General features: G+C 39.8%; 1 protein-coding gene across 3 annotated transcripts; it reads left to right on the forward strand.

The window, feature by feature from the left end:
• On the forward strand, window positions 1-26,883 carry LOC133992534 (target of Nesh-SH3). Of its 3 annotated transcripts, XM_062431180.1 has the most exons (20): window positions 1-288; window positions 7,271-7,450; window positions 7,576-7,644; window positions 7,733-7,865; window positions 8,900-9,090; window positions 9,628-9,671; window positions 10,458-10,506; window positions 11,505-11,570; window positions 16,199-16,381; window positions 17,177-17,239; window positions 19,928-19,990; window positions 20,944-21,066; window positions 21,447-21,536; window positions 21,677-21,889; window positions 23,029-23,134; window positions 24,302-24,381; window positions 24,966-24,995; window positions 25,119-25,277; window positions 25,515-25,637; window positions 25,723-26,883. In XM_062431180.1, exons 1-20 carry the CDS (start codon window positions 180-182, stop codon window positions 25,836-25,838), a joined length of 2,190 nt encoding a protein of 729 aa, XP_062287164.1. In that variant the 5' UTR covers window positions 1-179; the 3' UTR covers window positions 25,839-26,883. The 3 variants fall into 3 exon arrangements, with proteins under 3 accessions (XP_062287164.1, XP_062287165.1, XP_062287167.1); XM_062431181.1 differs by lacking the exon at window positions 11,505-11,570; XM_062431183.1 differs by lacking the exons at window positions 11,505-11,570; window positions 16,199-16,381.
• Window positions 26,884-27,406: the final 523 nt, after the last annotated feature.

Consider the following 27,406-nt stretch of genomic DNA (forward strand, 5'->3'; position numbering starts at 1 on the left):
TAGTCCTGAGACCCACCAGCTCAGAGAAGTAGTCCAGCCACTCCAGAGTCCTGCAGCTGCAGCACACTTAACACTCAACCTGTTAGAAAAGATTTATTCAGTCAGCAAGTTACCGCTGAGCAACCGTGTTGAGATCTCTGAGCTGTTACACCTGAGATTCACAGCCGACCACAGCAGTGATGATGTTTAGGATGCAGCAGCACTCACACAGCTTTATGGTCCTTCTCATCATAGCCTTCATCGCTGGGATAGTTCTTTCTAGTCCCTCCGCTCCTCGCAGAAGCAGAGGTAGGTGATACCAATATTTTCTGGACATCCATATGAGTCACTCACCCAGGTGTGCATCTGACGGGACAACATGATGATGCTCATCATCATGTTGTCCCTATACTGTCTATGACTCATGCAAGTCAGGTGGACTAGTTAATACAGTTTACTAATACAGTATGTATAAATGTGAACATATCTGTGTTTTCCCTGTGAGAGACTAATGAGTTTTCCATGGTCTTATCATTGTGTCAAATGCCTCTGCCTTGTGCCAAATGCATGTTAGGTTAGTAAGACTGGCACTTGTCTTATGGATATATGACAACAGTCAAGATTTTGTAACTCCAGTGAGCTATATACAAATTATATATAATCAAGTGATGGAAGCCATTTACAAATATTGTTTCCATCATGATAAAGAAAGTTAGAAGCTTCTTGCTTGCAGTTTTCAGAGGAACCTGCACACAATGAGCAAAAGACAAACAAAAAGCAGCAGAAATATGTAGATACATGTAAAGATGACATGTTTCAATCTCAGTGCTATTCTTTGGGCATTTTCCTCCAGTTGGAATATGAATTGCTGCTAACATTTTTATAAGATGCATCCCTAATTACCACATGTGGAAATGTAGCATTGTGTTTCCAACAAACTTGTTTTTTGTCCAGAAAACACAGCAAGCTGCAGCTGATCAGTATTACAGTACAGTTTGGAGTAGTGTTCTATTTCAATAGCTGATTCAAAACATTCAAGTAGTTATAGAGCAACATTTTTACATAACTTATCAACACATTTTTTCCCCCAAGAATTGTTGAAGCTGTTTTGTTCTTGCACTGAGTGCAATAAAAACAATTCAAATTGTCTCCCCGAAAACAAATCACCTAAGTAGATTCAATAACGGATTGGAAAGTTCTCTGATTCTTCCCAAAAGGGAAGGAGGGGAAGTACGTTTCTTTTCAAGAGCCACCTGTCGAACTTTCAAACTGCCCCGATTAGAAACTGTGTGTTTTTACAATCCCTGTGGTTAATCCCCATTTCCCTGAAATGAGGTGAGCAGACACAGTGAAATAGGTCACTTACTGCTCACAGGTTTTAATGAAAGTGTTTCCAGGTTTGGGGTCAGGGGTTAGACTTGTAAACAACCTGATAGGATGACTTTCCTGGAACTGTATCTACAAAGCAGACAAGGTGTATAATTTGGCTAATTACTTTCATTTGTTGCCTCAAGCAAAAATATTTTTCATTGTTTCATTCTTTCAACCATTATAGATATTATTACTGGACTTTATCAAACCACCTGAGAAGAGTCTTTTCAAATTCAACACAGACAGTGCTCTAGACACATAATTTCTTTTCAGTGAAAAAGTATCAAAATAAGTACATGAGGGAGATTATCACAATGATGTCTTTGCATATACATATTAAATATGTATCATCTGCAAAGAAAATACAAATTGCTATTTGAAGGATTTTATCAACAATACAAGGATAACCAGTGTCAGAGCTCCTAAATCCTTTACTCCTACATAAAGTGTTTTCTTTTCCAACATAAAACAGACTCACTTTGATAAGTGGATTATAGCATATTGTGCCTCCTCGGTCTGATTAGGAATCTCATGACATTCTTGGAAAACAGCATATTTTCCACAAACGTTTGCCATATTGTCTCATTATCCCACTGCAAACACACTGAACTCTGGCTCTCCATCTCTGACTCAATGCTTTGCAGCCATGCTCTATTTTGTGAGTAAAACTTGGGGACTCTTAGAAGACTTTGATGGTAGTAAAATTGATTTGAGGTGAGCAGGCTGGAGTCGGTATAGAGAAGTAAGCATGATGGAAAAGGCTGCTTCCAGTGCGTAACATTGGCGGCTGAACTTGGCACACAGACAAATCACAGTGTGGGAGCTTTGGGAGGTACTGTAGATGAAAGGGGAAATGTGTGTTTTTGCTTTAGGAGGAGAGTTGTATCACTGTTCTTCTTGGAGCTGGTTTTAGAATGAAACATGTTATGCAATTAAGTGAGTTTGCTTTCTTGTGTTAAAGATATTATAGGATAACAGTATTGTGAGAGTTGGCAGATCTATGGTTTTACGATCTGTACTATGCACTTGCATTTATGAGTCTATATTTGAATCTGAATATGTTGAATCTATTTTAATACAAGACATTATTTACTACTAACCCGCTTCAAGACAATATATGGCTTGGAAACTGCTGCTGAGCCAGGCAAAACACAGCTACATGTCATGCACAGATTAATGAGAGGGAAATATGGAGGTAGAGAGAAAAGTAGTGGAGATTAGAGGACAAGAAAGATAAATTCAAAGCACTTTAGGAAGTTGAGAGAGGATCACGTTGATGGAAAGATGGCTGGCGACACATATAGAACAGCAGAGATTGAGTAAAGGAAGAGAGGGATGGGATGGAGCAGTGCCACAGGGGAAGGGAAAACAGCTGTTGCTCAGTCGAATCTGACAAGGGGATATATAGTGTGAGAGCGGATAGACCAACATGGAAGAAGCCAAGGCAGGGGAAAATGTGTGAGTACAATCCCAGGCACAACTCTCTCCCACTGGGCTGCAAGGTGAGGCCTCCTGGCATCTCCTCCTGTGAGCCTGAGAGTGGGATTATTCCCGAGCAGGATGGGATCAAAGAGGCTCCAGTTGAATTACAGTAGATATTTGCTGGGCTGAGTTACACTGGTTTGCAGGCTAGGGGTATTCCCATTCGATCTAATATAGGTCAGTTCAGCTGTCGTTTGCTCACCAGCTAAATGATTTTAAACCCTCTGTGCTCTGGCTGGCACGGGGCTCAGAGAGATTTTCACACTTCATTGCCTTAAATGAAGGTGACTGTTTTACCAAGAGCCATAAAACATCTGTCTCTGTCTCCACAGTGCGTGAAGCCAAGTCTCCTCTTCCAGGACAGAAACCTGAGAGGGTGAAATACTGTACGCTAGAGCTGCATAAAATCACTTTGAGATTCAGGGCACCATGCACACAAATCCTGAATATGTATGTGTGTGTGTGTGTGTGTGTGTGTGTGTGTGTGTGTGTGTGTGTGTGTGTGTGGGTGTGGGTGTGTTTGTGTGTGTGTGTGTGTGTGTGTGTGTGTGTGTGTGTGTGTGTGTGTGTGTGTGTGTGTGTGTGTGTGTGTGTATGACATCTCCTGTTGGTTTAATTGATTTAAATGGATATGTATGTGTGTGACACATACAAGTTGAAGGCCACTATAAAGAGTTTATACCCGCATTTGGTTAATCTGTAGATCCCAGCTGTGATGTTCAGCTGCTTCGACTCAAGACATACTGACATGCATGCATTATTTGATGTCACTTCCATCCACCAAAACTACCACATTAATTTCAACAAAGAGAGGAAAGTTCTTTTCCATTGCATATTTTGAAAACAAAACAAGCCTTGTAGTCCTGCCCCAAGTTTTTTTTTCTGAGGCTTTGCTTCAGATATTTATAGTTCATTAGTTCACACATCAGCACCAGTGGAAAAGTCTTGAGATGATCTCAGTGTATTTATTCTACAGCGTTTACTTGAATGCAGTCCTCCTCATAAGAACCAAGAGAGAAGAGAGAAATAGTGGAGAGAGCTTGCAGTGGTGATGATCTGTGGTTCGAATTGACAGTAAATCAGCATTTGGAAAGGTGATGCCAAAACGCTGCACATACTGTAAAGATGCACTTTTTATTTCTAAACACCAAACACACAAAAAAAATATCATGTTGCACTGCAGCTGAAAGTGAAGCGAGCGTGTTATGCTGACAACCCCATTAACCTACTCCCTTTCCCGAAGGATCATACATCACTGCTGATGATCCAAAATCGCCGCTCTGCTGAGCCAAGCTTAAGTTTCCACTTTGAGGGTGTTTCTCTTTTTCAAGCCAGCAGGATTACATCCTTTGGTTATTAGTTTAAAACAGGTTGAATACAAGGATGAAATCTTTATTAAATGATGTGGCATTGTTTATTGTATAATCTGACATGTTTATTGGCCGCCTGTCAGCGTTATGATTGATCTGCTCATAGAATAAGTGCTGATTAATTGGTTGTTCTCTTAGGATGCATATGAAGATAGTCTGCTTATGTCATGATGTTTTAATTGAAGGGATTAGTCTTCGTTGTGAGATTTACAGTATATTATATAATAAACTGTCACTGCCCATCATTAGTGAGAATGACATTCATGGTGTTGTTTTCAAATTCACCATGACCTGCAGATGAAATTTATTAAGATGCAGATCCATTGTTGGCTATTTCATGGCATTATATCATTTTCTCTCTGTTATAATGAATGTTTTCTTTCACTATGATGAATTGGATATTAGGGTTATGGGTTTAATTACACTGTGGCTACATGTCATTTGATGAGGCTGTAAATCACTGTTTTCATGAGTTTGACAGGGTCGGAATCGCCCGTAAAACTGCCCTCAGGATGAATTTATATTCAAATAATCATCCATTATTTTCCTCACTATTCATCTGAAATGACTTGCTGCAGGCCCATGCAAACACACAACATGACGTTGTGGCCTAGAGATATTTTCTGGCTAGCTAAAATGTCAATAGTATTCCTTTGTACTGTTGTTGATTGATTATCAGGGCTGTGACTGATCAGTTCCCAAAGTCTTATTCATTTTACTCTGGAAATATTGATAAGTCTTAACAGTCCCTTAGCGATGTGTGGGCCAAATGGCTGGGCTTTGGATGGGTTGTCCTGGGAGCAGGCCAGTGTTTGCTTGTACTGGAGTTTTAAAAACGTGCTGCCAGACGTTTCCTAATGTTTCATATGCTCTCAGCCCCTCTCCCTGTGAGCAAAACCTCACTTGCGTTTTATTGGAAATATTGATGAGAGAAGCAAAACAAATGCAGTTTTGATAGGAAACACATAGCTGGAAAAGTACAAGGGTATTTTTTAAATCCAGGGCTTCCCCGTCTTTCACTGTCAGTGTCTGTTTTGGCGTCTGGCAGCTGCTGGCATTATTCCTCATGCAAAGTTCCACTATTTCATTTAACACTGAAATATGAGCCAAGGACATGTGCTGTGGAGAGTATAGTACAAACCATAACCCAGGCAGAAAGTCAATTGTTTTAAGCCTTGAAGACAATGAGGGGTGAAAGTTTATGTCCCCATAGACTCATTAGTGATTTCCACTGTAGAACTCAACAAATTTAAATGACAAAAACAGAGCTCATGGAAATATAATTAAATGTATGAATGCTCTAAATTCTAAGTTGATTTGAGAAGGATGTGAACGTTTGAAATAAAACGCACTTCGATCTAATAAAAACAGGCTTAAATTGACAAACTTGTGTGTCAAATTGGCCTGGTGTGATTATTTATTGTTCTACATGTCCACGGGCCAGCTGTCAGTCATAAGTCACACTTCGGTCCCAGTTGCTTTTGTCTGAGCTTCCTGATGTTGATTTGCATGCCTGTTTGCATGTAATGAATTGACTTATTGTTAGCATGCCCAGTTATTGGCTTGTGTTGAAGGCCACATAGCAGAGGCAAGTAATGAGAAAAAAATAAGCAAATTCATCCTTTCACTGTGCATGCAGAGACCTAGAGTTTTCTTGTCAATTCACTTGTTACAATCTGCTTCATTGTATTGAGACTTGCTTGCTTAGGATTTAACACAAGCCAGCCACAGCCAAGAATGGTACAGTACATTCAGTGGGCAACAACTTCAGTCCAAAACAAGTATACTGAGTTGTGATACTGATAAAGACTACAATGGCCTTTTCTTGTTTGTTGGATGAAAGAAAAAGTTACATAGTATTAGAAAAAGATGTTTGACAAATCAAAATAGTTTTCGTCAATTTTTTCTTTGGGTTTAAAGAGCTCGCCTGTGAAAATCAGACTTCATCACTCACAGAAATCATCACATTTTTGTGCATTCCACGAAATATTCAAACACCTAACTTTGATTTTCTTCTGTTTCTGTTTTTTCCATCTGACTCTATGCAAGTCTCTGATCTTTACACATTCATTTCAGCTATCACAACTGAAGACCAAGTTCAAGTTGTCATGGTTACCTTGACCAAAAACATGAGCTGATCTGCAGCCTCTCTTGGCTCAGGATTACCAAGCTCCACCCTTTTGCGCCTGTCCTCATCTGAAATCTGTCCCCTGGCTCTGTTGATTGGGCCTGTGTTACTGTGTGGAAGTCGCTTCTGGCTTGAAACATGCATTTTGCATGTGTGTGTGAATGGGAAAATATGCCTGTGCATGTATTATCTTAGTCAAATCAAATCATTCAAATCATGCTTGCCTTGCTGACACCAAGGTTTCACAAGACCTTGATTCGCAATAACAGCATATCTGTTTCAAAAGCTACTTCTGAGAGCAGAAACATATCTTGTGCCTGCTAACAAGGAAGCTGCAATGTCTATAAAAGTCGTGTTCTCACCCAATTAGAAAACACATAATAAAAAGTATTATTAAGTACGTCTTCTAGTGTTGTACTCCCTTAATAAAATCACCACTATTAGCTTTCGGAAAAAACTTAAACCTCAGCAGACATCTTAAACCAGCAGCAAGTCTGCTTTGTATATACTCCTAGAGTGCTTGTTAAGTGATGGAGAGCAGAAGTATTCAATCAGCTAAGGCACAGGATGTTCAAATAGAAGTATTTCTGTTACTCTGTGAACTGTTCCTTGCAAGCTTTTCTGGTTTTACAAAACAAGACTAAAATGGAGAAAGAAGTTTGTTTCAGGGTTGTAGGTACTGCACTTTGTGACAGCTTTTCCTATATTTTTTTTGCAGTATTTCCTTAATTTACATCTAATAAAAGTTTTAATTACTTTGTTTTCCTGGTTGCTGTCATTGTGAAATATAATTTCCCATGAGTACTTACATGACAAACTGCAAGTGTGGTTTAGAAGCCAGAGCATTTAGTCACAAGCGCAGTGATCTTCTTAAAAACAAAACAAGACTAACCACTTGAATGAAAACATGAAACAATTGTGTCTTCTCCTGCCTCTCCAGTGAGACGTCAGAACATGAAAGTCCGCATCAGTGCATCAGGAGACACCATCGTGATGAAGTTTTTGCGTCCCAACACTGACACGAAGCTTGAGGGCTACATCCTGGGCTATGGCAGCAGCATGTTCTCCAAACAGTTCATTCAGCTGCCTGAGAATGGACAGCCTTACGAGACTGAGTTTGGTGGGTTCCACAAAGAGACAAAGACCAGACAACTATGACATATATGTGGATTGTGTTTTGACTAGTTTGTTTTTGTGGAGTCTCAGAGGATCTGTAAAACTAACCTTTAGTTTCTCTTTTTATAGATGCCGAACCAAAATACCTTATTGCTGTCCAGCCCATCCCAACCAATGAGGTGAAGAAGCAATGCACAGGTAATACTTCTATAAGAATTTAATAGGAAATGCAGACATGAAACAAGGACATTTGGACACTTATATGATAATGTTCATTTGTTCTCAGGTAAAGTGGAACTGGAGAAGCCGCTTCACTTAGTCATTGGGTCAGTGACGCCCACTTCAGTTCTCCTGTCCTGGGGGACGCTGCTGAAAACCCCCTATGAAGGCAATGTCATGAACGACTGTCTTGAAGATGGGTGAGCTTACAAACTAACTCACGTGCACATTCTCTTCGACAACTTGATTGTAATACCACATTGCAAATACAGAGGGACAGATTGGTGCGCATTCATTGATGTGCTGAAAAAAAAAGAATGCAAAAGTGCATGAGGATTATTTTTCAGACTTTTACATTTCATGTCCGCTGGCTGTATTGTATTTTTTGGAAAGCACAGAAACAGATGGTAAAAGGTTAAGTCACTCTCTCTCTCTCTCTCTCTCTCTCTCTCTCTCTCTCTCTCTCTCTCTCTCTCTCTCTCTCTCTCTCTCTCTCTCTCTCTCTCTCTCAGACATTTGCCGCAGAGTCTCTGGTATAACTGTATAAACAGTATATGACTCCCTTAAGTCTCTCAGGTTACTGAGCAGTGGATCCCTAACAGACTGTACACACAGGTGTTTAGGACAGTCCACCCACGCAGTGTACTGTATGAGACAGTTTTCCTTCTCTGAACAAACTCTTCTATTTGAATCTTTATGCAAAAAGCGATTTTGAAAGAATTTGATAAAAACTTGATCTCATCCTGCTCTGCCTTTTGGAATTAATCTCACGTTGCTTTTATGCCTAATATCAGTTTCATATGCATCTTCTGAATGAAAACATTGGTCCTTTTTGTGGGAAGAATATTTTCTGTTGCAGCCTCGACACATTTTATCCTGACTGTGCAATTCATACTACAGCAGTAATGCAGTGTTAAACACACTGGAAACCTTAAGATGGACATTTTTGTATTGAGTGCATACATATTTCTTAAAAGGACCATACAGTGAGATCAAATCCCTAACCCTGCTATTGTTAGAACATTGTTAACATTGTTAGAACTGCTATACACCACCGAATAAGACAAGACAGTTGAATTTTACATTATCTAGAAGTACTTCATTAGTTCTAGTGTGACATTCAAACTGTGAATGTCCCTAGCTTTAAATGCCTGGGAATTCCTCGCAAGTCTCCTCACACAAACTTTTTACGTATACAATCAACACGCTCTATTCTGATCTGTCTTTGGCCCAGACACTACACAGTGCGTTATCGGGAGAGGAACAGGAAATGGAACTACCAGACCTGCCCCACAAGTGAAACAGTCATTGACAATCTGAAGCCCAATACAGTCTATGAGTTTGGTGTCCAGCCCAGCACTAAGGATGGCACAGGAGTGTGGAGCAAGCCAGTCATTCACAACATCAGCACGGGGGGAGCAGAAGGTATGTTGTTTTTTATGTTCCCACTGAGTGGTGAAACAAATTAAAAAAATTAATCTTCAAATTTTCTTCAAGTGAGAAAAGACAGAGAAAAGTATTCCTGCTGCTAAACTCTGGTCTATGATTAAGCAGAATTTGTAAGCATGATTGCTAAATTTCTGGTTATCTCACAGCCCAGAAAAAACCTGTGCGTGTATCTGTTTGTTCAGTTTATTACGGAAAAGTTCTTTTGCTATTTTAGCAATGTTTTCCATCTTTTTTAATGTTAATACATGATGACAGATGTTAAGTGTCCCCAATTAAGTGGGAGTGATCACAGTGACATCAAATGCATTTACAATATCATATAAACCCTTAGATACTGAACAGCGTTACCAAATCATCTTGTGGTTTACTTGTATTAACCCACTACTGAGGAACCCTCTCATTAAATCATCTAATATGAAACACATGTTGAGCTAAGCATGTTTAAAATGTGGTTTTATTTCATTTCTTCACTTTCTATTAACTCATTTTTTAAATCGTGTGTTGTGTTTCTAGAGAAGGCCATCCGGAAATTCGTCAAACGTCCTGTCAACCCTGTGGTATGTACTGGATGCACTTTTAATTTCTTATAAAGGCATAACTAAAATATTATAACTTAACATTATAATTTGGCCTTTTGGCAGTTTTTTTCTCTTTACGGCCATATTGTATTAATATGTGGAAACAGGGGGTTATAGTAGTAGAATATGCTAAATGAAAGATGTGACAGTAGTGCGACTGCAAAGGTAAATATTTTCGGGAACAGGGTGTGTATTTGGAACAAGAAATATGCTTTCGAGTCCATGTTGTGCTCTTTAGTAAGTGTATGCTATTCACAGGGTTGTTTGCTTCATTAATTTTCCATCCAACTGCTGAATGGAAACAGCATCAGTGCAGCCAGGACAGGCCAAGCCAGGAGAGCAGTCTGTAGCTCGCTAACTTCTGGAGTGGAATTAAGGAGAGAAAAAAAGAAAGATGAAGGACAGTGGAGGAGCATTGTAGAAAGAAGCTGTGAGGGGAAAGGTGGCACAAATTATCTGACAGTGCAGAGCTGTCGTGTCATATGCTGCTAACTTCATATTCATAAAGTATCACAGCTGCTAGAAATCAGACACAACACCTACCCCTCAAGAGGGAAACTTTGAATAACAATCTTCTCGCCAGGGAGTTTACCAATTCGACATGGAGCAGAGGTTTTAAGAGTTTTAAGACAAAGGCAGAAAAAAGATGGTTTTGAAGACAGAGTGTACATTTAGAAGTAGCACATATTGTTATAAGAATACTTCCTTAAATGACATTGCACTATTCACACATTTTTCTGTGTCTTCTTGTCTTTCACCCACCAGAAACCCTTAACACCAGGTCCACAGTCCTTCCCCTTTCCTCCACGCCATGGTAAGCCAATAGAGACACGCTGTTTTTGGTCAAACCTACTGAACCCTACTTAATACAGCAGCAGTTTTTTTTTATAATGCACTGATTTATCACTGCCCAGAAATGTCTGTTTCAGCCCTTCTCGCTGACCCTTGCTTTAAGACTCAGCACTGGAAGAATTTTAACTTGCAGAAAAGACCTCATCATAACCAATCTCACGTTTTTTTTAAATCCGCAGTTTTCATTTTGCTGTTTTATTGCAGGTTCCATGACCTCTAAAGCTGTTTTCAAACTGTGTGATCATGAAGACTGAGCACAACATGAATAATATACAGCATTACTATATGGAGACCAGTATACAGATATATGAACAATAAATTCACCCCAGTCTACCCAAAAGTGTGTTTATTTTAATTAGTGATTGAACCCACTTTACCCTTTGTTAAAAAGCTTTTAGTTTCCTACACTTAACTATATTGTTCCTTAGGTGCCTGGCATGGATAATATAAGATTAAACATTTGATAAATATTGGCTGTCTGTATTATATGCCTGATAACATTGAAGTACACAACATACACACGAGGGACAAATTAAAGGAAAAAACAACAGAAAGTGTCTTAGTAAGGTGTTGGGCCACTATGTGGCACCAGAACATCTTCAATGCAATGTGAAGGCCATAACATATGATTTACATCATTTTCATCATTAAACCATTCAGTGACTCCTCATCCCCTATGGATGGGGACATTGTCAGCCTGGACGAGACCACTCTCATCAGGACAGAAATGTTTCATCATAGGATAAACTCAGAATAACTTTGTGTTGATTTTCAGTGACCCTCCACAGCATAACAGAGCCACCAGATCCCCTCATTGTAGGGGTCAAGCATTCAGACCTGTACCGGTTTTTCATTTGATTTGTCGCTTGTCGTTATTTTGCTATTGTAATTTCTCTTCCTAAAAAGGCATCTTCAGTGTTGACTCCTTGACATTAATCTCTTCTCCCTTGTCCTTGTCAGTTCTCCATAACAGCACCCAGGGCAGAGTGCCCGTCTCCCGGAACATAGCCCCAAAGACAACCTTTGGTAATGCATTTTCTGACCTAAAGCTTAGTTCAGAGGTCAGAAAGAAAATCTTAATGTTATGTCTGACTATTATGTCTTTATCACTATCCTGCAGGAAATCTTAGCTCATTGTTTAATGAACATAGAATAGTTTTTGTACATTCTACAGGATATACAGTAACAAGCTTTCTTCCGTATCCACTAACGTACACTATATTTCTCAGCTCCAACCACAACTACTAGACAGGATTCTCTGTCAACCCCTGGACCCATAGTGCCTGTGGTCACCAAACAGCCAATCGGTAAACAGTGAATAATGGTTTTCAAAAAGCTTCATGGCTCTCAATCGTACTGCGTGCAATCATAGACTTGGCAGTCTGTAATTGAGAGGCTGTCAATAGCTGCATGAGCAAAAGTGGCATGCTCTGAACATGTACAGTAACTCAGCTAAGCCCCCCCTGGACTTGAGCAGATGGTGTCAGCTGTTTAATCAGGTTAAGGTAGATGGCCTTGGCTGCATGGCATTTTCATAAAACTACATAGCTCATAATGATTTTTAATTATGGTTTTAAGGGTCTTTTATATTTGTCAGTTATTTTTTTACAGTGATTGATTTATGACGATATATCAACTCAAATTAATTACAGATCATAACTCAAACTGTCAATCACTTAGACAAGCCTGCCAATAGTACTAGAAAACTGGAACAATGAATCCCATTTATCCACTCTCACCTCATGTCATGGGTTCCTGTTCCCAGTCCATCAGAAAGTGGCAACCTTTGATGAGCACTGAAAACCTTGTAACCTTGCATTTCAGTCAGATCAATCATATCTCAAATATAAGCACTGTATTTCTTAATTTTCTTGTCTCTTATTTGAAATTTCATCAGTACCAACTCCATCAGTCCACAACGCTATTTATGTTAATATATTAGACTACTCAGTTCATATATTAAACTACATGTCTGTCAGTATGTACAGTATGATTGTTCATCACCATGTTTGCTGATTACAAACCTGAAGCTTTTGCTTACAATGCAGTGCAGTCGAAGATGTAAAGTCTGCATGACAAACTGCATGCACCAAACATTCCTCTCTCCCCAACAGGAACTCCAGCAGAATCTCTCTTCTTCTTTACTTTCCCTTCCTCTTCTCTCACATTCATCTTTTATTATATATACTGTATACACAATTGCCCTTACTTGTTATTACATAAAGCCAGAGTTTTGTCACACAGATGCTTTGCCCTAGTTTAGGCCTGGATATGTCTGAATACAATCGAATAGGCCAGTTGTCCATCTTGTGTTGAAGTGAAACTGTAAACTTGGGTATCATAAAACCCAATTTGATATTTTGTGGCACTTTGTTCAGCATTTGAGGTCAACTTCATAGTGATTAACTTAAAAATGATTGACCCGAGGAGTACCTGAATGTACCACCACCACAAAGCTAGTCTTAATTTCCTTTTAATAGATAAAGTGTAATTCCATGAAAAAAACAAACAACAACAGTTGACCACTGTTGTAATTCCTGTTCAGATTCCACTGAATTAACCAACGGTCCCCAAAAACAGAGGTATTTTTTACATTACATATATATAAAGTTGAGTACAGATACTATAGCCTGGAATGCCATTTCTACTTGTTTAGCTTTCCTGTTGTTTTTTTTCACTCTCTATCTCTTATTCTCTGACTTCCTCTCTTTTTTCTATCATTCTTTATTACTGAGGTGAGCATCTGATCAGATTGAACAATCAATTTAGAATGGTCCATCAAAATCCCACAGCAAGCGATCAATCAGCGACTATTAAACCCTTATGTGTCATAGCCTCTTAGAGGCAGAGCCAATGGATTTGGATGGCTGTCGCTCACAGGCATCCTGGCCATGGTAGCTGAGTCTGTCTGTAGTAACACGGTTGTTACATTGAAAATACCTCCATATGGTCTGTGTGCCTTTGAAATTGGATCCCCTCTATCAGACTAGTGCCAGTAGAAGTTATTGTGTAACCTGTGCTTTAGTCCAAGATTATCTGTGAGATCTGTGAGTTCTCAAGCCAGTAGATGCTGGCACTTCTGCTGATCTAAATTTCAGCTGTTCAGCTATTGCCTTTTATGTCTTGCTTTTGTCATTTTCTAGATAATAAAATAACATAATGTTTTATTTTATTTTCGAAATAACCTTTCCTACGGATTATCATATTTGAAATAATATTTTACAGCACAGTATTGTGGCATCACAGCCATATTTTCTCTCTCTCACACCACCTAGGAGGAGGAGACCTCTTCAGATCTGTCTTGCCTCCTCCCCTGGAGGTCCCCCTACCTCCCAAGCCACGCCCTACACTACACATTTCAGCCACTATGGCCTCTGTGCCAGACCCCCAGACAAATGTGGAGAAACATGGAGGATATCCCCTGTGTCAATCACAACAAAATCCCCAGTCCCAACCTCATACACAACCTCAACCAAAACCCCAACTACAGCCACATTATCGACCCCAACATCAGCCAAAACCCCATCACCCAAAGCCTTGCTCAACATCCCAGCCGTTGTATCATCATCAACCTGAACCCAAACCTCAACCAACATCCCAGACCACTGTCCATAACCTGTCAAAAAGTCAAACACAACCTCAACCACCACTCCAGCCCATACTCCAGACCCTAAGTCAAACACAATCCCAACCAACATCTCAGTCCATACCCCAGACCTTAAGTCAAACACAACCTCTACCAACATCCCAGTTCATACCCCATACCCAACCTCAATCACAACCCCAAGCATCACCACAGCCCCAACGTCAGACCCAAACTCAGTCACAATCTCAGCCAAAGCCACATACCCAATCACAGCCTCAAACCACACCCCAGCTCCAGTCTCAACCACAACCTCATTCAACAACACAACCAAAACATCACATACAACAACAAACACAACCTCAACTAAAGACCCAGACCAAGCCTCAACTGCAAGTTCAACCCACATCCAAGCCCACATTTGTTGCACATCCTAAAACACTTAATTCAACACCTCAGCATTTATCTCAGACACAGGCTCTACCAAAGACTCACACCAAACCCCAACCTCAACCACAATTGCAATCTACAACTCTGCCACAAACTCAAACACACCCTCAACCAGTGGACAAATTCCAGCCCACCTTCCAACCACAACCTCAACCAAAAACTGACCCACAGTCTCAGCCACAGCCACAACCAAAACCAAAACCAAAACCAAAACCAAAACCAAAACCAAAAAAGCCCAGGCAGTCTAAGGCCCAACCACCTAAAATACCTCAACCAAAGAATGGGATTTTCCAGCCAAAGCCCAAGACACAACCCCAATCAAAAAATAAGACAAAGACCCGAACCAGGGATCCACAACAGTCTCTGTCCCGGCCAGGACCCCCATCACACCCTTCAGCGAAGAGCAAGGTCCTTCCCATACCTTATTTTCAACTCACTTCCCAACCACAACTTCCACCAATGACCCAGACACAGTCCCATTCTGAACCTCTCCCCAAGTCACACCCCACATCTAGGCCCAGACCACAACTTCAACCTGGGCTTCAGTTTCAGCCTAAGACCAGGAACCACTCTACTCCAAGGCAGGGAATCCCTACGGGTAAAGACCCTACTTTCTTCCAATCAGCAATCCACACTTAAGTATAAAGACCTTATCTAAAATTACATTTTAAAAGGGGCATATTAATTAAAAAATTTGGTTGTATATGTATTGAGTTTTCAAAAAATAAAAAAAATAAAAATACTGGATACTGTTGTTGTCAGAATCTAGTGAATAAAATCTATCAAATTAAGATTCCCAGTTCATTTCAATGAGTTGCTAAAATGTGTCCTTGCAATAGACTATTTAGCAGCCTTCCATACCTTAATTAGATGTTCTCAACTGGTAAAACAAAGTTAGCCTGTGCAATCTAAATCTGTCTTCCAATCAGAGTTCGGTATTGTATTGTTAGATGTAAGAGTTGACCCCTTCTGTGTGACAAAATCACAAAAAATGCCTTTCTTGCTACCATTGATTTAAAACCAACAATCGTCTCATGTGTTTTAAGATATACAGGAAAGACATGCCCCTTTTAAAAGTCAAACTTTATTTGTATACATATTATCGTAGATAAATAGTGAGTTTTCTTTCATACAGCTCCTAGTCCACCAGAAGAGGGCAAGCCTCTACCAAGACCTGCCCTGGCTACAGAGAATGCTGGTAGTTACAATCATGATAAACACCATGACAAGTTTTTCCCATTACCATCTCTGCTTTCGTCAAACCACATGGAACCGAACGCTTTCAGTTGTACTTCAAACCATTGGATGATGTCACTGCTTCCCCATCTCCGTCTCCATTCTTACGCCCTACACACCCCACCCCATCATTGTCCCTGCCTCCATGTGTGCCTTCATTATCAGTCCAACACACTCACCTCACTCCTGCCCATTCACAACCAGCACAGTCTGGCTAACTTTTCTTTCTCAGATTTTCATTTATGCCTCTTTTTCATTTCATTCATTATCCACTTTTCTACATTATTTCACTGATGTGCAATATCATTTATTCCATCCAGGTAAAGCTATAAAGCTTGGAAGTGGATCATCCCTAACCTCCCCAATTGCCTTTCTGCTCATCTAGGTACTGGTGTCATCAGATCCTCCAATGCTGAAGTCCCTCGTTTTCCCATTAGCTCATCAGATCCTCCAGCAGGAAGAAACACAACGTTGTCTCGCAACCGAGTTCATTCCCCTCGTAATGGTGTCAGACCATTCTCTCCACCCAAGACATTCCCCTCTTCTCACAGCTCCAGCACACCTGGGGGTAATGGAGCACTCTCTTCCTTTCCTCTCAGTCCCTCTTCCCAAGCAGCTACCTCAGATTATCCTCTCCTGTCAGCACTCACTCATGCTTTTGTCTGCAGCTGTGCATCTACAGAAGAAGACAAACAGACTCATGGCTCTTGAGTTAGCACACAATCTGCATTTTAATGCATACAGTACACATTTGAACACTTGAACCTTTCTCCCTGTCACTCTATCTTCAGCTTTATCTCCTGTTCCAGTCCATATGCTCCCCACGTTCTGCCACATGTGCTCGATGGCCCTCTCTTTCGGTGTGTATTTCACACCTTTACCACGAGCAGCAGTGGCGTCTCTGGGGTCATGATCGTTAACATGATTTATGGTCCCTCTTCCTGGCCGGGTGGGAAGTCTGGCCACAGCACTGGCCAGTACACACCACATTTTACACCAGCCATGCCAAGCCAAGCCCTGGGCAGACAGTACAGTCGCCAGAGCCAGTCTGTCTTTTTCTTCCTCTCTCTGTATCTCTTCCTCTCTCAAACACACCCGCACAATCCCCAGAGTTAAAGAAGAATGAGGAGCGATTAATGCCAAAAGATAGAATTTATGTTTTGAATTCATGCCAATTCCGTTTGTATATCCAGCACATCTGTAAAACCAGGTTAAAAACACAAGCATGTCTCCAGGTGACATTGAATAGTGAGACAGGCAAAAACAACAACTTTTTTTCTTCTCTCTGGCTCTCTTCTTATTTGGTATGTTTATTACACTGAGACAAAAGATTTTATAACAGACTTTTTTCTCCCTCCAACAGCTGATGGGACGCATCATAGGGGCAATGCTGTTCCTAAACCTGAGTGGTCCAAAGACAAACCTGGTAAAGACAAACCAAGATAATCACCTTTCAGTGTCCCTCACTCACTAACCCATGAGGCACTGTTATGTCCTGTCCCACACAGTCACACTGATATGTGCTTTTGTCACAATCCTCTCATGCTTTGTGATTTTCAGCTTGCCTGTCAGTGTGGTGTTTTGTGTCTAGTCGTGGTCTGTGTTTTCAAATATGTATAGTCCCAGTAGCACGGACAGAGACTGAAGCCATATAACTCTAATTTTGGCAAATACTTGTCCTCTCCACATTATTTAGTCTACAGCACATATGAATTTGTAATCAAGAAATGGTTTGAATTAGTTTTAGAACAGCTTCAGCCTGCTTGTTGTGAAAGGTGAATGTGGTCTGCCCTTTTTTCTTGGTCAATCACAGTATTTCCATTCTGCCAGGCAGGCTCAGTTAATTAAAGTAATTGAATCCATCTCAAGTAGTAATGCAAACCACGTCTGGACCACATAAATTAATCGTGACGCTTCGCTCACTCCTTGTTGCTTGGAGTTGTGAAAAGAGGTTGTGCTTCAGTCCCATGTCACAGCTGGTGTGTGTTATTTCTGGAAACTTGGGTGGTTTCAGAGGTCTTCAAGGAGTCACAAGGCTCTCTGGAAGCACCTCTACAGAAAAGAATAGTTGTTTTGCCTGCCACCCTGCACAAAGCTCCCTAATGACCATTTGTACTTTTGACTTTTTTAAAAGACCAAATCTATATGTAGTTCACGTTGCTGCATTTATCAATTAAATTAATGACTTGAAACTGAGTTAGAAATAACATAACAGCACTCTGCTACTTTGTACAGTAAACAAAAGCTAGTGCAGAACGTGCTTTGGCAAAACGTGAATTAGAGCGTGTCCTTGACAGTTTTATTGAGCTCAGTTTCACATTGGCATTTCAAATTGAATCTGTTTCAAAGCTGTACTCATAGTGGACCGCAGGTGTGTAATGGACAGTGTCCATTCATGAATCCCATCCATGAAATGTGAGTGCGTGTTGCAAAAACAACAACCCCTGAGACACTGGTATGTATTTCAGAGGGAATATTTTTCTAGTCTGAACATAAGTCTCTGTTTTGAGTGCTTGTATTTTCTCATTCTTAACCTGAAGATGAAGTTATCTGACAGAAACCAGCACAAAAACCACTGCTGCTGTTTATAATTTACAGATCCAAAGCCTTCATTGCATCAGAGCCTGATATTTGGGTTGGTTTATTGTTCAACAGGCATTCAAATACATTCACTGTAGAAATTATAGAACGTAAACCAAATTATATTTTAAAATGGCGTAGATGTATTGTTGACATATGTATAATTGACATCACTCAATATCACATTACATCACTATTGCTCTGTTTTCATTCCTTGCCCAGTTAAAGCATTACATCACTTTTTTGAGGCTATCAGTTCTTCATACTTGACATACTTGTCTTTTGTTTGTATATGTTGAGACTGGCATTCCAAATTACTGCATCACTATATTATGTGACTTCATGTGTAAGCATGTTTTTGCCTTTAGCATGTGTGATTCACAGGCACTCTTTGAATATACTGTGTTCATCAGTGAGACTTGTTGGCAGATAATGTTTTGTTTCTCTTGAGAGTATAAACCAGAGATTCCTGATTTATGCAGACTAGGGGGAGGTCAACTCCAGCAATGCCCAGGGAGGAAACAATTCCAAGAGAAATGTTTTTGAGGTGTTTTTGGCCTTGACATCGCTAGCTTAGATAATTACAGAATAGTGTTGTCAGAACGAGCACTAATTGATCTCTGAGATAAGAGTGACAAATGGCAAAGGGAGTGGATACTCTGGAAATCAAATAACAGCTTAGATATGAAATATGTAAAGGAAATTTAATTTGTCAAGAATCCCAGGGCTTCTCCAGCTCCTCTAAGATATCACAACAAAATTGAGTAAGATTTACTTGTTTAATTACATTAAATCATGTTAAAATCCTCATATTAAGAAGCTGACTGTGACAGTTTGTAGCAAAGATGTTTTCATTACAAAGCCTTGCACTGTCTTGTGATCACTTATCCAGCTCATTAAAGCCAACTCATTCCTTGTGTTCAGTTTTGATTGAAACTGATCTGGTTTTCATCTCATAGCTTGGCTTGAACCTAATTTTATTGTGGCTTTGTAATGCAGGAATGTTGTGGAAAATTCGATGGTCCAATTGCATCTTATCCAAAATCATTTTTAATAGTCATAATCTGACAAAAAAAAACCTATTGGATCTATTACCTTGCTCTCATCTTCAGGATTATTTTTTTTATAATTTGTTGGTTATACCTCTGGAGAGTTGAGTAGTTAAAACAGGTTTCAAGGTAGATTAACACTGACATGGTTTTCATCAGTCACAGACCATGGCAGTGCTCTGCAGCAGCACTTCACATGCAATCTGCTTGGCTTTTTATGTGCTTTATTGTCATTTGTATTATGCCTGTGTGTATGTGTGCGCACACTCATTTCACAGCGCACAGCATTACAGCAGTCTCTTGCATTGCTTAACGTCTGTTTTCATACCCATGAACGTGACATTCTTTCATCATCATTGCACAATTAAAATAACCATCAACATTTGTTTTCAGTTGTGTATCTCCTCTTCAGTGCCGACCACCTGCTCTGTTTCAGTTGTGATTCTAAATCTGAAATGGACTCTGTTTCCCATGATTCCCTGCAGTTCTGCGTCCCTCTATTCCTGTCAACAAGAAAACCAACCTGGTGGGAAAACCTAGTGAGCATGGTGAGGCCAACAGTGATGGCTGCACTGAACACTGCAGCACCTTTTCCTCTATACTATAATCATACAGACAACAGCTTAGCCTAAGCTGCTCCTTAAGCCAGTGGTACTTCAACCTCTTCTTTCACACTCCTCTTTCAATGCAGAAAATATTATGAAACATGACACTTATTTTGTTGTTTGAATGAAGCTTGCTAAACTGAATCTGCTAGTGTGAAAGCACTCTTGTTTTGTTTATTAGTCCCACATGAATCACATTTATTCAATATTAGTTCCACTCTACATTTTTCCTCAAGGTCATGTTGAAATGCTGCAATGCTTGTAGGACCCTCTTCTCACAACTCTCCACCTGTGGTAGCTTGCAATAATATCTACAAGGTGTCCTAATGCAGCAGCATTTACCTAAACATTACAGCTCATCACAGCTGTCTTGACGTTTTCTTGGGGCTTTTTGTGTTTCACTTGCTGTTTTCTCTCTCACTCCTCTGTATCTGTGTGGCTCAAATAGTTGTACTTGTGTGCACAAAACCTGTGTGTGTGTGTGTGTGTGTGTGTGTGTGTGTGCGTGCGTGCGTGTGTGTGTGTGTGTGTGTGTGTGTGTGTGTGTGTGTGTGTGTGTGTGTGTGTGTGTGTGTGTGTGTGTGTGTGTGTGTGTGTGTGTGTGAGAGTGAGAGTGTGTGTGCGAGAGAGAGAGAGAGATAGAGAGAGAGAGAGAGCATCTGAGCATCTGGGCACCCTTGGTGTCAGTAAATGTATTCTGGCAGACCTTTTTCCCCTTTAAAGAGCACAAGAGATATTACACAACAAGCAATCTCTGATCTTTCAGCAGCCAGGAAAAGGCCACTGAGTTGCTCAGTGAGGATGGCCAGAGCAGATGGATCACAACTGTGTATGACTGTGAGTCAGATGATGAGGGTGAAGAACTGATCTCTCCTCCTCCTGCTCTCTGTCCTCAGATAAACCCATGGACCGGAAACAAGGAGACAAGGAGTCCATCTTGAAGCCATTCCCACTGGTCACAGCCAAACCCAAGCAAGAGCGCAGACAGCCCACAACCACCTCTGCACCGGCCCTAAACAGTATGAACACTTTTAATATCAATGAGGAGCGATACAACTCATCATAATAGCTGCTTTCATATATGGAGGTAAAATGACCTCCATGTATGTGAGAACATATGTAACTGAAAAAGCTGTGAGTGTGACAGTATGAGACAATGCATTCTCCTGATAATCAGGTGATGCAGCTTGGGGTATGTACCACATAGTATTAACAGAAGACACAGAAAAAGTGTTGAATATTAAAAGGCAGACAAATAGCCAGAGTGCAGGCCAGAGCAGGTGCTGGGCGGGCTGGTTGTTGACCTGGGCCAGAGCTGTAAAAATAAGGACAGAGAGAGCTGCCAGGGACTGCTGGCACATCAAACTAACTCCAAGCCCTCTCACTGTTTCCTTTTCAGGCAGCCGTTTTGACCTAAATGACAACTCGTCTGTATTCAGTTCCTTGCCTGCATCGGAGTTGGACATCATGGGAAAGAAGCGCTTTGTAGGTAAGACTTCACCAGGGCCATTTTATCTTTCTACTACATTAAAATGCTTCATTATTAAAATTAACAGCTCTGTAAGCAACACAATTTGTGTTTTAAGGCTGGGATATGACATCAATAACTCATATTCTTATTATCCACAGCTCCCCATGTAGTCTATAAGACAGATAAAAAGCCAAATGAGCCATGCTCTATCACCTCCTCCCTTGCATACTTCCCTGATGATGAGGAGGGCAGTGATCTGAATGTGACTGGTCCACCCCGCGTACCACCATCCAACCTCACTGTGATGACCGTGGAAGGTTGCCCGTCTTTCGTCATTCTTGACTGGCAGAAGTCTGACAATGAAACCAGAGGTACAGTAACTGCAAATGAAAGGATGACTGACTAAAAACTGACTGAATTGATTATTTTGTTTTTATACATTCATAAAACCCTTGGAAACACGTTTTATGAGTGACAAAGTGATGGTCATGGATAGTTGAGTCTGTAGTTGTACAGATATATGTGAATGTAACCATTTTCTTTTAAGGCATACATGCTTGTGAGTAAAAGCTTAGTTAATAAATCATGTATTAATGCTCTATAGAATAGTAAAAAGAAACTTATATTGACAGATCTTGAGTTGTCAGGATGAACTGTTTGGCCACTTCCAGAAAAGGCCAAAATGCATTTTTAAAACAACTTGTTCAAAAGGTACCCAGGCAATTTAGTATCACAAATCCATAAGATCATTAGACCTTTACTGTCTGTTAAATGCGCTTAGTTTGTATTATCTTGCAGTGGAAGCATTTTAATGTAACACCATCATATTTTGAATAGTGTGGGTTTGATGAGAGAGATGTGAGAAAATACAGCAAAATGTGATGGTTGGGGTTGAAATGTGACGTTAAAAGGAATCCAATGCTTCCAAATATGTTTTACTATTACTTTCTAATGATGGTTTGTGGAAAGTTTTTATATGTTGGCTTTACTAATGGTTAAAGATCCCCTCCAGGAGATATAAAAATCCACTGCTTGGAATAATATTTTTTGTGTGAACAGTTTTTTCCTCGAAAAATGTTGTTACTTTTTAAAAAACCTTAAAATAAAAAATAATCCTTCTCCATCATTGAAAATTCTCCTCCAGTGTCTCCAAGTTGTGATGTCACAAATCATGCTTGTAGGTACACATCTTATACTCAGATTTAAGCTTCAGCAGATTAATGTTTAAACAGATTTTAGTTTCAAATTCTCAATCATTCTGCTCAGTGAAACTCAACCATCCATCTGAAGGACCAAGAAGAGAAAAACATTTTGACTGGAGGGGGACTTTAAGAAATCATTTAGTCAATACTTTATGGTTCAATAATATGTTGTTATGTTAAAGGGGCAATCCATCGATTGAGGAATGAGAAATGAATGATGTTGATAATGTGTAGTTGTTTAGAGTTGAAATTAGGAGTGTTTTCCGTTATTAAAAGCACACTGCACATTTTTTCTGCTCCTTTGTTAGAGTATGAAGTTATATCCAAAATTGTAGGACCTCATGGAGAGGAGGTGTCCATACTGACGACCAACCAGACACACACAGCGGTAGAGAATCTCAAACCAGAGAGCAGGTATGTAACACAAGACTGCTGTTAGACATTAAAGGACTGGTTCACAAAAAAAAGACTGTCTTAAAACAACAGTCAGATGCCCATATGGCATACTGACTGTTAAAAGATGCGCTTCAAATGGGCTTTCAATGTAAGTGATGTGGGCCAAAATCAGTGTATCCACACAGTCATTTTGTGCAAAAATACATTTAAAAGTTGTTCAGCTTATATGAAGCTTCAGCAGTCTGACCTAGTCATATCAAGTGGATGCGTGCCAGATTTACAGTTTTTTAGCATCAAATTCCTTCAGACAGTGTTTCCCTGTTGAGCTGTGGTGGAAGGAAGCACAGAAACAAAAACAGGGACTTTGGGACAAAAAGGACTGTAATGTTGAAAGACATCTACTTGATTTCACTCATTTGGACACGTCATGAGCTTCAGATAAACTTTTAAATACATTTTTGCACAGAAGGATGACTGTGGATTTTGTCCTCCATCACTTACATTCTAAGTGTATTCTGGCTCCTGACTATTGGGAACCTTTCCTCTAATATGTCTATTATCATTTTGTATCTGAACTCATCATGATGTTTCTCTTTCTGAAGTCTTCCATTTGTTTATTTGTACAGGATATACATACAAACCTTTAGCTTAACAAACACATTATACTTGAGATGCTGGCTTATTACATTAGAACAGTTCACCATAGACTTCATCAAGAGCGGTGTATTAGTTTAAATGCCCCTCCACTTTACGCAAGACTAAGTCACAAATGAATAAGTCATAAATGAATCACATTTGATTTTTCACATGCAAATTGGCCAACAAGACACGAAAGCTGAGTAAATCTGGCTGGATTGGTTCACTGAGTTTTTAATTAGATCTCAGCATCTGGACTCTCAAAACTCACCAGAACCTTCCCCTGGGCTGGGTTTGCTAACCCAACGATTGCCAGGACATCTGAGCACAGCACATGGAATAACCATCAGCTGCTTGTGTTTGTGCGTGTGTGTGTGTGACAGAGTGTGTGTGACCCTTCTTACTTTGCTGTCCAAAGCATGAAAATATCTCAGTTGTGGAGAAGGGAAGAATTCAGATTGAAAACTCCTAAAAGTTTTGATACACATTTTATTCATTTTTTCTGTATGTCTCAAATTTATTGTTCTTAATATGTAATTCTTGTTTCAGTTATGAATTTCAAGTAACACCAAAGAATGAGCTGGGAAGCGGACCCTCCAGTGATCCTGTGTCTTTCAGCACAGAATCAGGCAAGTTTTTACAAACCATGTAATCCATGTTAACCATAAGAGGAAATCCCTGATAAAAACTGATGTGTTTTCTCTTACATAATTAGTTTCATGTCAGCGCCACCATATATATAGTTAATTATCAGATGACGATTAGTGTTGCATAGCATCCCAGAAGGTGGGCTATTAGGCAGTTGTTAGTGTAATGATTTCAACATGGCAAACTGATCCCACTGATTAAGACTCAAGGGCGTTGTCAGCTTACCAGATGTCATTTGAGGTTTCTAACAGAGGCATATCATCCACCTGGTAATTAGAGTAAGCTAATTTAAAAGCTGAATTTGCACTGATTGTTGTGCAGCTTAAGTATCAACTATTGTGTTTTTAAACTCATGATGAGAACACTAAGATGGTAAAGCGTTGTCTTGCCCCTGTGCAATCAAAGTCTTGCCTTTATGGGATAAACACTGTGACTACGATGCCGAATTGGCTCTAATACAAGTTAGGGTTCATCTAGCACAATATCCATGATGTCTCATGGCTCTGCATTCATTTTAAGTTGTTTTGATGATGTTATTCATTGCAACTTTCCCTCGCATTTGTAGCGGATCCTCGAGTCAGCGAACATGTTTCAGGTGAATATTGTTATTTCCTCTCATTGTCAGTATGTTGCAGAAAAGTGATGCTTTTTCAAAATGTTGAATGTTCCCTAGTTTAACATGCATTAAGCATTTTTGCATCTAATGACTTCCTCACAGGAAAAGATGCCATCTGGACTCAGTTCCCATTTAAAACCGATGCCTACTCTGAATGCAACGGGAAGCAGTATGTCAAGAGAACTTGGTACCGAAAGTTTGTGGGTATCCAGCTCTGCAACTCCCTGAGATACAAGATCTACCTGAGTGACTCTCTCAATGGTAATTACAGTCCACTGAAACATTAACAAACTAAGCAGCTTGTTAGGGCCACCAACAAATTACAATTACAAAAGGGGATGGCTGTTATACTGAAGTGTAGACTTAACTTCTCTTGACTCCTTCCTCCGATTTCTAGTGGATTATCAAGTCAAACCAATTACAGCCCCAGATTGAAGACTAGTCATGTGTCATGATTTTTGAATAGCCAACAACACACTTTCTCATCCATCTCTGTAGGGAAGTTCTACAACATTGGCGATCAGGCAGGACATGGTGAAGACCACTGTCAGTTTGTGGACTCCTTCCTGGATGGACGGACTGGCACCCAGATGTTAGCTGACCAGCTACCAGGCAGACAAGGTATTTTGGTTTAACATATCCATTAATAAATCATAAATACAGGTCTTCATTATGTAGACTTTAAACCTGTCACTTCTTGTACCAGGGTTCTACAGAGCGATGAGACAGGAACCTGTTGCCTTTGGTGAGATTGGAGGGAAGTCACATGCTACTTATGTAGGCTGGTATGAGTGCGGCACACCCATACCTGGGAAGTGGTAAGACCTCCACTGGGCTGTCTAGGAAGTATGACTTCCTTAATGGTGAGGAAGAGGAAGAAGAGGAGTACCAAAGACGCCTGACCTGGCCCAAGGGGAAGTGGGCCTCTCTTTCATGTTACCATGGACACTGTAGAAAGGTCTCTCTGTTTGAAGTCAGCCTACTCTCCCAGGTATGAACCTGTACAGGACTATTAGGTGTCACACAGCTCTATGGGGTGTAACATTGGTCTTAATTTCTCTATTTATCAAACATGTTACAATGGAGGAAGGAATGCAGGAGTTTGAGTGAACAAAAACGCTGAATATACCGTAATAACAGAGAAAATGTTGGGAAGCTGGCTCCCAAAATGTAATGACTTGTATGATATTATTTATCAAGGGATTGTTATTGAATATCTTGTGTGTGATCGGGCTTTTGAGAAGAGAAAGTACAAATACTTCCCAATACTTGCATGGCTATGAACACACACATAGATTGATCATTTGTATACAGAAATAAGATGCCAATCATATACTGATTGTACATTTGGACACTGTAAAATACAAGAACGCAAGTACACACAGACATGCAGAATAGACCTTCTGCTGGCCCTAAGGGATTATTAGCAGTTACATTTTGCACAGTATTAAACTTTTGTTCATATATGTATATGGTGTTAAATGCAGTATGTGTACCACAGATCATAGATAATAGTTTTCAAGTTTGAATGTCTTATAATAGATGTAACAGCTTCAGCCAAATTGTTGATCTATTGTGAAAAAGCCAAAACTTCAGATGACTTGGAAACAGAAGAATTTTGTATTTTTTAGTGCCCATGCAGTCTTTTCCGGTATTTTATAAAAGAATAAAATATGTATTAAAAACGATTAACTGTGCTTTACTGTGGAAATGACAATTTATGAAATGATAATTTATGTTTTTGTGTTCAAACATGCAAAATGTACATAAAACTTTAAAGAAACTGAACGTTTTTTCCACATCTATGACTGCAGTTGTTTTTGATGTACCATGTAGACAATGATCAGCAATAAATCTTGTTTTTATATTTACTGATATTCATTTCCATTTGACTTCAATTCCTTTTTAATTAAAGGAAAAGTTGACATTTTGGGAAATATGCTTGTTTCCTTTCTTGCCATGAGTTTCATCACATTTTGATTCCACTCATGTCTTTGCAGTAAATATGGCTAACGGCTAACTTAGCTTAGCACAAAGAAATTGCTGCTAGCCTACCAGCACCTTTTAAACTAATTAATGCATTTTTTATCTTGTTTACTATTACAGGCCGGAGTCAGGGTAACAATTTCCACATTTCCAGTATTTTTGCCAAGGAAAGTTATCTGCCTGCTTGAAATAGCTTCATACTTAGGACAGAGTGGTATCAGAGACACATGAGTGGTATCAGTCTTAATTATCTGCAAGTGAATGAATAAGCCTATTTTCCAAAATGTCAAACTTCTTTTTTATGATGCAATAGCAGAGTGTTTTTGTGCTTAAATTCTGATCTCAACCTGAAAACAGAGGGTATGTAATACAGAAATGAACTCCAGTAGCCATTAAGCCTATAT

The sequence above is a fragment of the Scomber scombrus genome, chromosome 13 (assembly GCF_963691925.1).
Source record: "Scomber scombrus chromosome 13, fScoSco1.1, whole genome shotgun sequence".
Lineage (NCBI taxonomy): Eukaryota > Metazoa > Chordata > Actinopteri > Scombriformes > Scombridae > Scomber > Scomber scombrus.

What these genes read in the sequence shown, in the direction of transcription:
- LOC133992534 (XM_062431180.1), top strand. Translation starts at nt 180, where the DNA reads ATGATGTTTAGGATGCAGCAGCACTCACACAGCTTTATGGTCCTTCTC. An exon ending in AACGACTGTCTTGAAGATGG is followed by an intron (nt 7,866 to 8,899) that starts GTGAGCTTACAA and finishes TCTTTGGCCCAG; the next exon opens with ACACTACACAGTGCGTTATC. An exon ending in CAGCTCCAGCACACCTGGGG is followed by an intron (nt 16,382 to 17,176) that starts GTAATGGAGCAC and finishes TCCCTCCAACAG; the next exon opens with CTGATGGGACGCATCATAGG.